This window comes from Jatropha curcas, chromosome 6 (genome assembly GCF_041381405.1).
Source record: "Jatropha curcas cultivar XTBG-Jc1 chromosome 6, XTBG_Jcur_1.0, whole genome shotgun sequence".
Classification (NCBI taxonomy): domain Eukaryota; kingdom Viridiplantae; phylum Streptophyta; class Magnoliopsida; order Malpighiales; family Euphorbiaceae; genus Jatropha; species Jatropha curcas.
Window position 1 is genome coordinate 4,594,982 of NC_143156.1, and position 13,112 is coordinate 4,608,093.

Sequence of the window (13,112 nt, forward strand, 5' to 3'; positions counted from 1 at the left end):
AAGGAGTTCTAAAAGCTCTTGTGCGTCTTATGCTTAGTAGTTTTTTTTAAACCTATAATATATGAATTTATGAATACATTATATAAAACTCAAATTCAAATTCATAATATCTAAATAAAAATTTTAATCAATTATTTTATAAATTCTAAATAACCAAAAATTTAAATATATAATTTTTTTAGTAATAAAGAAATTAATTCAAAAAATTGCTAATAATAACCATTGACAAAATGCCAACTAACACTTTTTGGATCAAAGAATTTATTGTTAGGAGCCATGGAAAAGGCAATTGCTTTCTCTTCAATAGTGATTCAAGCCTCTGATATGAATTTTTATTTATCCCCATAATAAAAAAAATGTATTGCAAAAGAACTATAGTAAAGGAGGTCTTAATAGTAATAGTAATAATAATAATAATAATCTTGTTTTAGAGCTTTTAAAAATTCAGATATAAAAACAACGCATAAAAATAAAAATATATTCAAAGACAGAAGAAATAGAATTAGATACAATAATTTAATTACTTCTAAATATTACAATTGCTAGAAATAATATTCTTAAATACTTGATCATTGTTCCAGCTGCTGGAACCATGTTGATAGGAGGATATTTTAGAAGATAAGATGAAATTTTAAAAGCATTGTTTATTATCCTAAAATATTAATTTTTAAATTTAAAAATATTTTAAAAGCCAATAAAATTGTAGAAATACAGAAAAATTATACTAAAAAAAGAAAAAAAGTGTAAAAATAAGAGAAATAGAGATCCTAATTAATGAATAAAGTTTATGTCAGCTTCATAATAATATTTTTTATTTTAGGATTATATAAATATATAGATATAGATATTAACATGGATTTTATATATTCATAGAATAAAATTAGATTGAAAACTAAAATTTATAAAAGAATGTAAAATTAAATAATTTAAAATTAAAATTAATGATATAAGTCATTGGTAAAAATAATTTATAAAAATTGTGTGATCTTGTGTGCTTATTTATATATTTAAACTAACTAAATCTATATAAAAATTAACTAAAATTGCTTTTATATACGAGAACTAATTAAAATAACTAACTAAAAATACGTAAAAAATTAAACTAAAAAAACTAAAAACTGCATCGATCGCAGTTTGATCTCATGACCATCAATGTAAACAACAAGTGATACTATTATATTACTGGATGATAAAATGGAAGTTGATAGCTATAGCTGATGAATATTGTATGTTTGGTGAAATTTGTTGCTCAGTAACTACTGTTGAAATGTAAAATGATGATTAATTACTTTCATAAATTATCACGTAGTACAGTTTTTTTTAAAAAAATTTTTAAAGGTAAATACATTATATATTTCTATTTTAATGTATTATATAAATAAAACATAATTAATTAAAATCTTTATATAACAGCCCTGGCAATAGTATAAATCATTTGATCCGAAGATATTTTTAACAAAATAAAAAAAATTAATATTTGATAGCTTATTAAGGTGATATAGTTCTTAATTTTTATTTTTCTTTTCTTATGTAAAAAAAAAAAGATTAAAAAGGTGAAATTTTTTTTTTTTTTTTATTTTAAAGTTTCCCATCAGATAATGTCCTTGACTTTCTATTCTCACGGTGCAACCATACTCAATCATCTAGTTGCCTTTATTATAATTATTTCTTTAAAAAGATTTTTTTTTCCTGGACGTTATCTTTCACATTATCACAATTTCTAAAGATAAAGTAGATTTTTAAATGACTGATAAAAATGAATAAAAAAAATTCATAAAAAAATATTTAATTAATTTGATGCTATCTAATTATCTTTTGATTCTTTCCTATCAATCTATACTTCTACATTATATATAAATGTGGAAATAAGTTGGGAGGAATAATGAGATTTTCTTTTACCTTGCGATAAAAATAATTTTTTTTTTTAGAAAGTATTATTATTTTTCATTATGCTTGTATATAGATATTTATTAGGGGTTAAAGGCAGAGGGTTGAAGATTTAATGATGACTTAATTTTCTTAGGGCAGATGGTTAATTAAGAATCTATATTTATAAATTAAGAACTGAAGGATTATATTTAGGGATTAATTTTGAATTTTATTTTGAGACTACTTCTTTAAATAAAAATAGAATTATGTACATAAGAAATGACTCATGGGATCGCTAAAAGAGGCTCGAACACAAAACCTTGTTGAGGAAATTCCATCAATAATCGTTAAGGTGATTAATTGATATACAGATTGACTTTTGTCCTACCTTACTATAAAAAGACATTGACCAGTATGTACTTAGAATCCAGTACAATAAATAATTATTTTACATAATTATGAATTTGAATTTGATATTTAAGTTCAATAATCACATATTATTAAATTTCAAATACTTAATTACTATTAATGGCTACCCAAATGAATAATTTTGTGAAAAAAAAAATTTAACTTGGGATCATCAATAATTCTAATTCTGAATTAGAATAATTAGTGTAAATATTATACTAAAAAGTAATCAATTATATTTTAGTATAAATACATATTTACATTATATTATATTTGACTATTATTTTTATTCCATAAAAAAAGAAAGATGAAGCTTATAATAAGAAAGGATGATACAAAATTTTATTTGATTTAAAATTAAGGATGCAATTTAATTTCACCGATCCAACTATATTAATATTTTGATTCAATTTAAAAATAAGTAATGATTGTACATCAAGACATAACTTGATAATAAATATTTAAATCTAAACAAAAATTTATACTTTAATATTATATAGATAAAAAAATTAAAATAGTATAAAAATTGAGTATATAACGAACATAGTAAATATGCAACAAACGTAATAAAAATAAAATTAGTTACTTTAAAAGCACTTAAAATGGGATGAATGTGGTATATATAAGCTTAAACTATAAAAATACTCTGAACTTTATGACTTATTGCAAAATCACTCTATTTTGATTTTTGTACCTCGCGTACTTCAATATTGAAACTTAGATATATTGGTGCTCCAGTCTTAAAGCAAAGTAGGTTCTTAATTCTAGTCTTATGTAAAGGGTAATGTAATTATAGTAATAATTTTTTTTATTAGTGGAAGACCAATCATTTTAAAGGCTAAAATATTCTTTCAACGAAATTAAATGGGAAAAAGGGCCGGTCCTTAAATGGAAAAGCTAAAATTTTTCTTTTCAAAATAAAATTTAAAAAAAAAAATTGGAAAGATATTATTCTAATACTTCAAATATCATAAAAGGGAGCCGCTCAGTTCATATAAAAATGATCTGTTCTTTTTCTTTAAAATTTTCGAGTTTTAACCATAGATATAAAGTCTCTTTAAATAAAGAAGAGAGAATGCTTTGTTTGTATTCATGTGCTAGCGCGAATCTAGATCAATGGACTTCGGAAGAGTGAATACTAGAGATATATTTTAATGGCGGCCCAATTGCACGAGTAATGAGTATTCACTTGTCTATAAATCAAGTTGCAGACACAAAATGCTTCAAACGCGTCACACTTTGAGGAAGAGAAATTCTTTATGTTCTTCCATTTCTCTGTGCCCAAGCTTTTGACCTCTTGATTTCTTCACAGTTGAGGATGCTCCGAGCATTGCATGTCTCGTAACTAAATTCCTAAAGACTTTTGGACTTGTCACCACTTGAGAGGAAGAGTTCGAATTGCTTTGAAAATGTAACTGATCTAATTAATTTTCCAAGACGAAACCTCTTTTATTAATTACAAATCTCCATTTAATTTTGTTGTTAATGGTATGAAGTTAAAATCTATAACTGCTTTTCTTTCTTCTTCTTTAACAACGGTTTCAAGATGAGGGTGGATTTGCTGTTACAGTAAAATTACTTTAAAAGTGGACAACTATTTTGGAACATCCCAAAATGTAATATATTTTGATATTTTGCAAAGATTTGATTCCAATTATATTTTTTCTTATTCTGCAAATGATTTTATTTGATGTAATTTATACAGTCTCTTAGTTAATTAATCTTAAATATTCTCAGGTTGCCGCTCAGTTAATCCAATGGAAAATTCCACAATACCAACCAAACTGAAAAAACATGTTGCTGTCTTGGCATTCCCATTTGGCTGCCATCCTCTGGCTCTTCTCAACCCAGTCAAGAAGCTAGCAATGGCAGTCCCAGACATACAGTTTTCATTCTTCAACTTAGCGAACTCCAACAACTATCTTTTCTCGGCATCCGAAGCCAATAATCTCCCTAGAAACATAAAACCCTACAGTGTTGGAGATGGAGTGCCCTTAAATCATGTCTTTTCAGGACATCCAATAGAAAGATTGGACCTCTTCATAAAAGCCACCCCAGAGAACTACAAACAAGGACTTGAATTAGCAGTGACAGAGATGGGTCGAATTAATTGCTTGATAACAGATGCTTTCTTGGCTTTTGCAGGTGCAATGGTTAATGATTTTAATGTTTCTTGGATTCCAGTTTGGATACCTGTCCCCCATTCTCTCTCTGTGCACATTTATACTGACACACTACGTCAGTACTATTTCACTTCTGGTGATGGTAAGAATGGTAATCATAGAAATAGGGAGTCGAAAACCCTAGAAAATATTCCTGGTTTAGCTGAAATAAGAGTTGAGGATTTACCTGATGAAATTAACGAAGAAACTCTATTATCTTGCATGTTAGGTCAAATGGGTCATGTGCTTCCACAAGCTACTGCTCTTGTAATGAATTTTTACCAAGAACTATACCCTAAACCCTTATTAGATGATCTTAAATCCAAGATTCCGATAATGCATAATGTGGGTTTTGTCACCCTAACAATGCCACCACCACCATTGCCATTGTCAAATACAGATGCTACCGGTTGTCTTTCATGGTTAGATACCCAAAAAACAATGTCTGTTGCTTATATTAGCTTCGGAACTGTTGTCGGTATCCCTCCTAATGAGATCAGAGAATTGGCAAATGCATTAGAAGAAAGTAAAATGCCATTTCTTTGGTCAATTAGAGATAATCTAAGAGAAAATTTACCAAATGGGTTCCTTGAGATGACTAATTGGCATGGAAAAGTGGTTTCATGGGCGCCACAAACTCAGGTATTAGCACATAGTTCAGTTGGTGTTTATGTGACGCATTGTGGAGCTAATTCTGTGTATGAGAGTACAGCAAATGGTGTTCCAATGATTTGTAGGCCAGTTTTTGCTGATAATATGATAAATGCAAGAATAGTAGAGGAGATATGGGAGACTGGTGTTAGAGTTGATGGTGGAGTGTTTACCAAAAAAGGTCTAATTAAGAATTTGAATTTTATTTTGGAACATGAAGATGGGAAAGAAATAAGAAGAAAGGTTAAAGACTTACAAGAGCTTATTTTGAAAGCTGCTGCTCCAAATGGAAATGCTGCCCAAGATTTCAAGAATTTGGTGCAAGTGGTTTCATCAATCAGTAACAATTGACATTGGCATTGCCTGCCTGCCAAATAATATTTACTTGATCAATTACTTTGCATGGTTTATGCATGCATAATAGAAAAATTTCAGATAGTTTATGCTCATGTTGAATTTTATTATGTTTATGCTTTATATGTATGCATATATTCTATTTCACCAATAAATTTAGAAAATTCTATTTACCTACAGATATTGATTCGATTTCCTTTAATTTTATTAGGTATGCAAACAATGTTACTCATTTATTAGCTAAGATAACTCATTCTACATCAAATCCTATTTAATGCGCCTCCTAATTTTATTGTAGTCACTCTAATTAATAAAACTTCTATTCTCAAATTAGATTTTAGAAATTATTTTTCAAAATGTGTTATTGAAATACAATGAAATGGCAAATTAATTTTTTTTTTTAGTTAAAAACTACTGCTACTTTATTATTTAACTTTAAAATGCGACATCAAACTATATCCTTTTGATTTCTATTTCGATTTATTTTTTCAAAAAAAAAAAAAAAAAATGAAACTGGTTTCTTGGGGTTGGCTGCATACACATGTCGCCGTGACGGAAAGATTGATTAGCTGTTTAATTCATTTAATTTTACAGGAAAATAGCAGTTAATTAATTTTCCTTTGGAAATATAATAATTTCTCAATATACACTCAACATCCGCCGACCAAGAAACTTGAGTGATTAATTATAACTAGCATAATAGAGGGTGTTGAGCCCTTTCAGGTAACTATGAGAAAATTAATGTAGCGAAAAAATAAAAAAGTGACACACAGAAATTAGGGTTACGTCACGGGACCAACTCCAAATAGTTCTTCTACTATTATAAATAGTAGGCTTATATAGTGTCACTCAAAGTGTTTCCCAAAAAACAACCCATAATAATTTCCTCATTATTTTTCTCTCCCCTAGTTTTAGGAAATCCTAACTCTCTCTTTTTTTTTCTTCTTTTTGCTGTGTGTTTTGTGAGCTNNNNTACATAGACTAATTCAAAGTGGTGTTGAAAATGGTGCCAGACTACTGCTTGATGGAAGAAATATAGTGGTATGCTATTTTCCATTTGATATTTTGCTTGCATCACTATTCTGTTACTAGCACCAGACACTCCTTTACTGCAGAAGGATGGGTATGGTACATAATTTTACACCTGAAAAATAGATTATGTACAGGAAAATTGGTAGGAACTAGGAACGCAATAATATGTCTCTCCATTGTAGGAAGTAGGTAAGGAAATTGGCCTGCCACAGGCTTGGTTCTTTGATTGCCCTGTCACAAGTATGAATATGGCCCTTCATAGAGTCCTCATTTTTCAGTAACATAAAAATTTTTCAGCTTTATAATCAGGAAATGGTCAGCTTACCAATATATTCATGGTTTCAACTAGGTTCCGGGATATGAGCAAGGTAATTTTATTGGTCCAACCATCTTATCAGGAGTCACAGCTGATATGGAGTGCTACAAGGTATTATTTATCCTTTTTAAATAAACTGGACTTGGAAAAATCTTTAACTTGGTCAGTGAAAGTCTTGAACTGTAATGTTTGGAGAAAAATGATCAACTCTCTATCCATGGTTTTTGCAGGAGGAAATCTTTGGGCCAGTTCTCCTATGCATGGAGGTGGTTGCTTTTCTTTTCCTCTGTCAACTAGGTTTGATGATCAACATGGCAAATCACTAACGCCCATCTTTTATTATTCTTTGTTTTAACCTTCAGGCTGACAGCTTTGAAGAAGCCATCAACATTGTTAACAGAAACAAGTATATCATCAACTGTGGTTACATTGGCCTAATTTATCGTTTTGTTTTTGATTCAATATTTTTAAGCTTGGGTAATACATCTGTTGCAGATATGGCAATGGAGCTTCCATATTTACAACATCTGGTGCAGCTGCAAGGAAATTCCAGAGTGAGATAGAGGCTGGACAGGTAAAATCAACAACGAACATATTACCATAAGCAACAGTTTAAAGCTACAAGTGTATAACTCATTTGTTATGTGAAGCCATGATTTTAGCAACAACACTTCACCATTTTATGTCAGTATTCAGTGGATAGTACAAATAAAGGAACATGGTGTTGTTTCCTAAATGAATTAGAAATGATATTTTGTTCAACTTTAACAAGTTAAGAGTTCATTTTTTCTTAGAATAAGTTCATCCTAAATTAGGAAATTAGTTAACACCATTCATTTTGATGCAGGTTGGCATTAATGTTCCTATACCAGTTCCATTGCCGTTTTTCTCGTTTACTGGCTCTAAGGCATCTTTTGCAGGCGATCTTAATTTCTATGGTAATATTTACTCTACCATCTTTTTATTCCTTGATAAAGCTTGCCAAGTGACCATAAGTCTTGAATTTACTAAACAAGAAAAAATTGTTGGTGTTGCAGGTAAGGCTGGAGTCAACTTTTACACCCAGATAAAAACAATTACTCAGCAATGGAAGGACTTACCAGCCGGTAGTGGAGTTTCCCTGGCAATGCCAACATCACAGAAGATATAATAGTGTGTTGTAATTGTATCTCTAACTTGCTTTTGAGCCCAATAAATCAATGTCTTCGTCTTCTAGCACTGTTAATTGTACGCTTTTTAAGGTTTTGATCCTGCGGGTTTTTTAAATGGATGGGTTTGGGTAGACCTGGTTGCTTCTCAACCGGAGTCGGACAGTGAGCCCCATCGGTCAAGAGGAACTGGACTGGTTTGCCATTTCCAATTTGCCTAAGGATCAAAGCAGACAATTTGGCAAAGAAGAGAAAGCCTAACATGAGTGAAAGAGGCTGTCTGCCTAGCCAAGTGACTTTCCGGAGGTCCAAGGACAAGGGTTTAACTTTTAGGTATTAATTAAAAAATACCTGTTGTTTGATGGAACGGGCAAGTCATCCTTGGCTACCAAACAAAAAGAGACTATTGTCCTCATGTAAGACCTGCGTCCTTTTCAAATATAATTAATAATTTAATATATCTTTCTTTCACCAATCACCGATAGGAGAGTAAGACCTTGCATCACAAAGGACAGCCTCTCAAGTTAGCTAAGGTGACTGCCTGAAAATATAAATAAGGGATTTATACAAAATATTACCGTTTCTGACTCAAAATATAAATCGTTTAAGGTTTTTATATAATGATTAAGGAAATAATTAATTTTCTTAAATTATAATAAAATTAAAGGTAACTTGATTAAATTATCTTTTATCTCAAAATCAATAGTTATATGTGAGAATATTCATTATATTTAATATAAATAAGAGTAATATTGAAAAAATATTGATTTATACCCTTTAAAATACTCAAAATGATTTATATTTCGAAACAAAATAATTATTTAAAAACGACTTATATTTTGGAATAGAGGGAGTAATTGTGTAATTAGTAATTATATAAGTTAGCAATTAAGGCTATATATATATATATATATATATATATATATATATATATATTGCTTAATGACAAAACACAAATTGCTAGGAGCAGGCAAGTCGTCCTTGGTTACCAAACAAATAAGACTCTCATTTTCATGCTATACCACTCTTTCCCAAAATCCATACTCAAATGGGATGCTGATGATGCTAGCTATACATAAAAGAAATCTCTATTTATATATAGGCCTATTTGGATCAAAAGAATATAACAAAAGTTTAGATTCATATTTTGCTATGTTGATATGTGTGTCTTAATTTGCCACCATTCTTATGTATGGAGGTGCCCATATTGGAATATATTCTCTTCCTCTTGTAAGTGTATGCACTTTATTTCATTTTGTTTTCCTCTTAATCTCCAAAAATAGTAACATGTAGTCACCCATCAAATTAAGACTATTTAAATCAAATTACGAGTGACCCTTAATAAGGGTTGAATTCGAGAGCTCTTCATACGTGTCCATCTTGCATTGCCAACTGAGTCAACACATAAATAGTATATTTATTGTCTATAAAGCTTTTTCTATCTTTTTTTAATGTATACAAAGTTTTTTTCTATATAAGTTGTTTTGAAAATCGATTGAATAGTATTATTCTTATACATATGAATTTACATATTAGAGCCTTTCAATATAGATAAGTGATTTATTATTTCCATAAGTCATTGGAAAGTATTATTGATGAAATAAGTTTTTATCTAAAATAGGAAAGTGATATTCTGTTTGTAGGAAAATGTCTTTTTCTATTCTTTCTTCACGGGTCACGATTCCCAAGGGCATGTCAATCCACATGAGATGGACCATTCAAAAGTCAAAGTTCTTGCCACTAAAGGAAAATCTCGATCTCATTGACTTTCTGTTTTTGGAATCTTATTCCTAAAAAGTGCTATTTGCACCACTGGTTTTTCTACTAAACCTAATGATAATATTTTATTTAGGCCTAATGTATCATGTACCATGATAATCTAAATTTTGCAAGTTTTTGTAATTTCACTTTATTTTGGTTTTTCTCTCAATTTTGCTCCAATTTCGATCTTTATAGCAATAATACCCTCATTTGCAATTAAAGGCGGAATTGTAAGTATTTTCATTATATTAAAAAAATTTAATAATAAAAATAAAATTTTAAATATTCATTGAATATCAAATTATATTCCATCTATTGAGTGAGATATTTATACATTTAAAATATGATATTTGAGATATTTACAATTAAATAATTAAAAAATTATTTACTAACTTTTTATTTATTTGATTTAATTTTCAGCGTATGATTAGAAATACCTTCTTTTCAATTAATATGTAATTCGAATTCTAGTCCGGCCCATTATTAATTAATAGTGTTACGGGGTACAATTTTATTTTTGTTTTTTTTTAACATTTACAAAATAATTTTTACCATCAAATATATACTACTGATTGCAAATTATTTAATTGTTTGGTAAATAATAAATATTTATAAATCATAGAATATACTTTATTGTATTACAAAGAAATAATTTAGAGCTTGAGGAATAGATAGTACAAGATAAAGAAAGATTACACCATGTTTTATATATCATGACTAGCTTAAGGACCAACAAGCTGCAATTTTGATTCAAAGACATTGTTTGACATGGGCAGGAAGATCTTATGTTCAGTTCGAGTAGACTGTATTTTGATAAGAAGACAAGCTATCCCTCATTGCATGTAGAGTTCAATTCCTGATAAAAATAAATAAATAAATAAACAAACAAATAAACATTTATTACATCATCTAATAGAATTATATACCTGAAAGCAGGCAGACTGATATAAACATTCATACAAGAAAGAATAGAGAGGCTAGCATGAAAGAGAAGAGCTTATTAGAATAGCCAAGGAGACTGCCCGGAGCCAGCCGGAAAGTTTTAACGTAAGAACTTATTAGATGGAGCGGGCAAGTCATCCTTGGCTACCAAATAAGACTCTTATCTTCATGTAAGACTTCTCTTCTTTTATCTTCTAAAATAGTATTCCCCAGCTCAGCAAAATGGATAGACATATTTACGTTCACTATCTCCACACCAAGCCTCGAACTCATAAACTCATAATTCTATAATTGAGACCATTAGTCAAAGAAGAGAAGGTCTAGCATGACAAAGAAGAGGCTATCAAATTAGCCAAGGTGACTGCCCGATAACTCTACATTAGGGTTGAGATTGCAGTGCATACACCCAAAATGGCTAGGAGCAGGCAAGTCATCCTTGGCTATCTAATAAGACTCTTCTATTCATGTTTAGACCTCTCTTCTTTTTCTTGATTTCATGCTCAATAAGTGAGATGCTTATTTCTGCGGTTTGAAATCTATATTTATAACCAATTCAAGAATATCTTGAAATCAAGATTTTGATGCAACTTTTAGCTTCTCCCACATGCACGCATTACTTTTCCCATAATAGAATATATTCTTTTTAATTGGTTCTGTAGAAAGCTCTTGAAGGCTTAAAAGATGGGTACCACACAACTCATGCACAAGACTATATATATATATATATATATATATATATTAATTCATTCAGAGGGTAGATGAGCCGAAATAATACTATGGGTTACACAATAGCCCTTCTTTGAATATAAATTGATGAAAATAATTGTGATTGAGAGGAATTCGAAACCTCTCACTCTTCACATAAGTGAAAAGATCAATCACATCACATATGATTGACAAAAGATATTTTATTTATATGATTAATTAAAAATTTTAAATAGAAATGAATATTTTCCACAAATAACTACTTAATAATTATATAATAAATACTAATTATATATGTTTGTCGGATAGAAAATTAGTCCTGAACTTCACAAAAGTATGCACACAAATTTGGTTTTAAAAAGCTGAGAGAATAAAGAAAATTTTATATTTATGGACCAAAATGGATCCATGATAAAAAGTGGAAAGTCAAAAAGAAATTAAATCAATATTTTTTTATTTGATTTGAAAAGTTTAAAGATAAGTAACATATCAGCCAATCAGGTGGTGTTCTAGTTGATCTTTTTATTTATGTGAAAAATGGGAGGTTTTGAGTTTAAATCCTCTCGATCACAGTTATTTTTACTAATTTGGTAAGTCAAGGAAAGGGTAGGCAGTGTTATTTCGGCCCTTAAAAGCCTCCAATTAGTTAAAAAGATAAGTACCATATCAATGAGTTGATTAAAATATAAACATTTTTAATTGAATTTGAACATTAATCTTTAATAATATTTGTCTTTTTTTTATTAAATTTCTGATATTAAAATGTGATGTTTTAAAAAAATTTTACATCGAGTACGTATATGATATTATTTGAATATAAAGTTTAAAACCACTTTTGTCCATTCAAATATTCTTTTTTAGTTAGGAAAGATTTATCACATGACCAATGAATTTTTTTTTTTTTTTTTTTGACATGACCAATGAAATTATTAATTATCATTAAGGACCAATATTTTATAATTGAAATTAAAAGAACTAACATTAAATTTGAACTTGATTATAACCATAATATTACTATTAAACTATAACATTAAATGACTAATACTTCAACTCAATTTTTATAATGATGGCTAACATTTGTATATAATATTAAATAATTTTTAATATATAATCATTTAATTTCATAAAATCCAGCGTTCAGATACCTACTTTCCTACTTGTCCAGTTTTACTATTAAAAATGATACATTTCATATCTATATGCAATCAAAATGACTCATATAACACATATATAACCCGGTCAGTATATATATTATATGTGAAATTATTTTTTTACCCTTAATTAAATAGGTTATTCAAGTTAAACGAGTCAATCCACAATATGGCTCATTTAAATTCATGTCATATATAGATCGCTCATTTATGACACGAATCCATTTAGATTCAATCCTAATCAGGATGGAGGGAGGAGGGGACTGGAGAGAGTCCGGGCCTCCCACACTCAAAAGAATGTTAAAAATATAAATGGTGCAAAAAAATTTTTTTCTTGATTTGGTGCCCCGTAGTTTAAAAAATTTTCTTTTAGTCCCCTCTAGATTTAGAGTCTAGCTCCGCCTCTGATCCTAACCCACTTAATTTCCATGTTAGAGAAATCTAGTTCCCTTCCCATGACCTATTATGATATCCCTAGTAAAAGTTTTTGTATTTACAATTATTTTTGAGTGAACTAAGAGATTATGAGTTTGAAACTCAATAGTATCAACAACATAATAACTAAGCCTTAATTCCAAACTAAGTATGAATTTTTTATTTTAAATATCCAATC

At 29.1% G+C, this 13,112-nt stretch overlaps 2 protein-coding genes across 2 annotated transcripts; both read left to right on the forward strand.

Moving 5' to 3' along the window:
- Window positions 1-4,015: 4,015 nt before the first annotated feature.
- Window positions 4,016-5,617, forward strand: LOC105636059 (anthocyanidin 3-O-glucosyltransferase 7). Its single transcript, XM_089723294.1, has one exon. It carries the CDS (start codon window positions 4,035-4,037, stop codon window positions 5,439-5,441), a length of 1,407 nt encoding a protein of 468 aa, XP_089579420.1. The 5' UTR covers window positions 4,016-4,034; the 3' UTR covers window positions 5,442-5,617.
- Window positions 5,618-6,417: 800 nt separating this feature from the next.
- Window positions 6,418-8,017, forward strand: LOC149495336 (methylmalonate-semialdehyde dehydrogenase [acylating], mitochondrial-like). The gene is made up of 7 exons (XM_089722399.1): window positions 6,418-6,485; window positions 6,826-6,903; window positions 7,023-7,058; window positions 7,155-7,198; window positions 7,288-7,366; window positions 7,640-7,730; window positions 7,830-8,017. Exons 2-7 carry the CDS (start codon window positions 6,889-6,891, stop codon window positions 7,940-7,942), a joined length of 378 nt encoding a protein of 125 aa, XP_089578525.1. The 5' UTR covers window positions 6,418-6,485; window positions 6,826-6,888; the 3' UTR covers window positions 7,943-8,017.
- The last annotated feature ends 5,095 nt before the right edge of the window (window positions 8,018-13,112 follow it).